The sequence below is a fragment of the Liolophura sinensis genome, chromosome 6 (genome assembly GCF_032854445.1).
Source record: "Liolophura sinensis isolate JHLJ2023 chromosome 6, CUHK_Ljap_v2, whole genome shotgun sequence".
Lineage (NCBI taxonomy): Eukaryota > Metazoa > Mollusca > Polyplacophora > Chitonida > Chitonidae > Liolophura > Liolophura sinensis.
In genome coordinates, this window is record NC_088300.1 from 19003588 (window position 1) to 19008076 (window position 4489).

Genomic DNA, 4489 nt, shown 5'->3' on the forward strand with positions numbered 1-4489 from the left:
CTCATTCTTCTTACAGTGCTGTTATCTCTTCATGTCTGACTTTCTTTAGGAGGACTCGACATAATGGTAAGGATCTCTCTCCCTATCCTGCTACCGGTAGTAGTAATTTGTATTTCGAACGATCGTGTGAATACCCTGTGATAAAATCGATATGAAGGCGACTGATCATTTGTGATAATTGGCATAGTTAGACAGTAGCAAATCTGAATGTTACTATCTGCCAGCCTATGTTGCTGGTGCTTTGGTGGAGAATTTCAAACAGCCCTGGAACTGTCAATCACGGTTGTCTGCATTCAAACCAACTTACTATAAAGAAAAGCGGAGTACTGCAAAATATTACCTTTCCAGTAGTCAGTCATTTATTGCGCAAACGGTTTCTTCTGTGATGTATGAGAGTTAACACTTCTTGTATTTCTAGAAAAATCGTTTTTAACATTATTTAAGATTTTAACTAAATGTGGCGGTGGCGAACAAGCATCCTCTAGAAGGAAACCCTTATTGTATGGTGTGGAAAACTGGAAACCCCAGTACGATGGCTTTGACCGACGTAACGCTGTGACTGTGGGTTTTTGATTCGAATTCAACAGCTCGTTCCATCGATCTTTGTTCGTGTACTTATGACGAGATATAAATCAATGGTGCATGTGAAGGGATGCCATCTAGGCAATGGGCCGGATGATCTCGCCGTCAGTGTTCAGCCTGCCTTCAGTGATCTATTTGTTCAAGATGGAGGATCTTTCCCGCTCTCGGTTTAAACGCAGAATCCTTACCCAAGATTCCAGCTGATGAATTCCCGAAGACTTGTTACCTTGTGGATGAAGAAAAGATTGTCAAGGAATTTGCATCAAGTTACAGATGTATTTAAATTTAAACCAATTACTGACAAAACACTGTTTGCCAGAACTTCCAATTTTTCTTCTTGACTTTATCATACTTTGTAATCAGATGCATCTGAATTTATGCGTCCAGACAGACATTCGTATACCAGCCGCAATCCAATAAGGACGTTCCAGGTCAATAATCACCAGGTCATTTCCCAGTATATAAAGTAAGAAAATAAGACGGAATCATGCATAGAGAAGCAGTCAACAATTTTCAATGATGTTGGAAAAACGCAAGGTATGTTCTAGGCGACTGAGTGAAATCAGCATTCAAATCGTGTTCAATGCCAGAATATCAGTTGTGGATAACAAAATATGTATCTCATTAGCGCAGCAACTGTTCATATATCCAACGTGGCGATCTAACTGAATAAACACGTTGAATATTCAGCTCCTAGCCTTGAGTTTCACGATCATGAAGCATAGCGCCAGAGATTGTGGACGGTTTTTCCATATTTACTCACAAGAGAGCTATACTCATTGTAAAACTTACGAAACTTGGAGCGAAGGCGTTTGATACAATGATCTTGACACACTAGATTTTGCAGTAATGACTTGTGACGTTCATTGAAATCGTCACACAACACGCAGGATCTAACAAATGCTACAAGGCGAGACATGTAGACGCCATATGCAGGGCCCTTTGGTATATTGCTTTCCAAGTAAGGATACTTTACGATGTCAAAATTGAAATTAGCAATCTTGTCGTTAACTCTGCAAGAGAGGAATCTATTTTTGGTCTTAAATACAAATATAGGTCCAGATAAGATGTATCAGCTGGAGAGTCTGTGGTTTAAATAAATATACTAAATAAATCAATGGTATACGAGAAGGGATGCCACTGGACCAGATGATCTCGCCGTCAGCGTTCAGTCTGCCGTCAGTGTTTAGTCTGCCGTCAGTAATCACTTTTGTCTGAGATGGAGAAGAACCTTTTCCCGCAAGGATCCTTTCACATGAACCCAGCTGGTCTGCTCTCCAAAGCTTGTTCCCTTGTCGAGGAAGACATAAAATCGCCCATTTTTTTCGCCGTGAATGCACAGTTATGACTCGTTGCCATAACTTAAGATGAAAAGAGGTAATATTAAATCCTAGATGAATCTGAGATCATTCTATTTCCGTAATTTCTTTTTCCACATCGCTGGGTATATGTACAATCATACTATAATGTCGTCCATATGTTCCCCGGCTTTTGAAATCAATTTGGATAAACCAATTACCGACAAAATAGTGTTTGCTAGAACTGCTGACTATGTTTCCACTTGACTTAGTATTAGAAACGGAATACTTTTTATCGGTCAATCTTTGGTGGCAGCTTGACGAAGAGGGAAATCCCCCAAATGTCAGCTGAATGACTTCCTTTGTTTTGTCACTAGTGGAAAACTTGGTGTTATATTGCGATGTGCTCTGAGATGCGTCTGAATTTCATCTTAACTGGGTCACCAGTTAACCTGTAAATTGACAAGAAGCCGTATTTGACCGATGGCGTGTGACCATTTGCCAGTTATTACACTGCCGTCGCTGCTCTGGTTTTTCTGTCTATGTTATACGTCTTAATTATAGCAGTACAGTCATGTTAAAGAGCATTTGTCACTAAGTCCTTCATGATGTGTGGTATACACACGTCTTCTGTAACACCAGATTTAGGTTCTGTTGAAAAGAGGGCCACTGAAATCGTAAGTGGGAACAATTTTACTCCTAACCCTGAATCTTGTGATTCTGGAACTAAGCTAAAAGGGTTATGCTTTTGAACTGAAAACAGGATTTTTGCTGAACAAACCAGTGGTGTTTAATGATAACAGATTGTAGTCAGAATGACTTTCAAACATTTGAAGAGGTTATAAAGCGTGCTAATATTTCATCCTTCAGAGAGTGTGATCCTCATTCTGAACCTGATGCTGATACTGGGCCTAACCCTTATACTGACACTGATCCTCATGTAGATCCTCAAACTGTGCCTGATCCTCATGCTGAGCCTAAGCCTCGCACTCAACCTGCTCCTCACACTGGGCCTGCTACTCATGCTGAGTCTGATCCTCATGCTGAGTCTGATCCTCATGCTGAAGCTGATCCTCATGTTGGACCTGATCTTCATGCTGAGCTTGATCCTCATGCTGAGCCCAATCGGCTTGATCCTCATGCTGAGGCTGATCCTCACACTGGGCCTGCTCTTAATGCAGATTCTGATCCTCATGCTGAGTCTAATCCTCGGACTCAGCCTGATCCTCATACTGGGTCTGATCCTGATGCTGAGCCTGATCCTCACACTGGGCCTAATTCTCATGCTGAGCCTGGTTTTTATACTCAGCCTAATCCCCGTTCTAAACCAGGTTCTTATATTGATACTTCTCCTTGTGCGGGGAGTGATATCCGTCACTGTGCGCGCGAGAGTCATTTTTTTTTATTTTGGAGAGCCCAACATGAGGGTAGCAAGGATCCCCTCTTCATTCCCTACACCGGCAGTAGCAATTTGTACATCAAAGAATCATGTGAATACCCTGTACAAAATCGATATAAAGATGACTGTCCATTTGTAATAATTGGCATAGTTAGACAGTAGCCAAGCAAAGGCTACTGTCTGCACCCCCGACCCCCCACCCCATCTGCCCCTGTGATGTTGGTGCTTTGGTGGCGAAGCAATAGCTCTCCATAGCTCTCTACTTTTCTCTACTACCGTAAGAAATAGCAATACTGCGTAGAATTGTTAACTGAGTCATCCAAGGTGTACAACTGTTAGTGATTTTATTAGTGAGATTTTATTTGAGTTGCAAGTGATAGAAACCTGACAGTCGTATGTGAATAAATCGATGTAAGAGCCAGAACTTTAGCTGGCCAGCCTTTATGGTATAACTTTAAATGATAGATTGCACAGCGGTTAATTAAATTCAGGCTTCTTTTTATCCAGGAATTCGTTCTTACAGTCATTTAAGATTTTCATTGATTTTGCATTTGTGGACAAACATTCTGGGTAAGGAAATTGAATAGCTTGGAAAATAAAGAAAAAATAGAAATTTTAATGGAAGGTTGTGGCAGCCACATCGCGAAGAGCGTGCTCGATGTAGGTTTTTTGACCAGAATGCAGCAGCTCGTCCTTTCCCTCTCTCATAGTATTCTGAGGGCAGGTCTACATGTGAAGGAATGGCATCGAGGCAATGGGCCAGATGATCTCACCGACAGAGTTAATCTACCGTCAGTAATTATATTTGTCTGAAATGAAGTAGAACCAATATCTGGGTTAAGTGCATAATCTTTACCCAATAATCCAACTGGTGGACTCCATCCACGTAACTGTGACTATGCTCTTGCGATGAAAAGAGTTTATATTAAATCACATATGTGTTTAAAGTTATCTGCATGATAATTTCATTTCCATAATTGCCTTTTTCACATCACGGCATATATATACAATAATACCATAATGTCGTTCATATGTTTCCCGCATAGGTCTTTCAAATCACTTTGGAACATCCTATTACTGACATAAAAGTGTTTGCTAGAACAGTTTTTCTTCTTGACTTATCACGAATTGGATACTCCGTGTTGGCCCACCGTTGGCGCTATAACGAAGAGGGGAATCCCCCCAATGTCAGCCGCATGGCTTCCGTACA

The 4489-nt window shown here is 41.1% G+C and overlaps 1 protein-coding gene across 1 annotated transcript; it reads left to right on the forward strand.

Moving 5' to 3' along the window:
• The first annotated feature begins 2673 nt into the window (after window positions 1–2673).
• Window positions 2674–3441, forward strand: LOC135466974 (protein TsetseEP-like). The gene has a single exon (XM_064744728.1). It carries the CDS (start codon window positions 2674–2676, stop codon window positions 3439–3441), a length of 768 nt encoding a protein of 255 aa, XP_064600798.1.
• Window positions 3442–4489: the final 1048 nt, after the last annotated feature.

Bases quoted from the DNA above. Each gene is read 5' to 3' on its own strand.
- LOC135466974 (XM_064744728.1), top strand. From the start codon at position 2,674: ATGATAACAGATTGTAGTCAGAATGACTTTCAAACATTTGAAGAGGTT.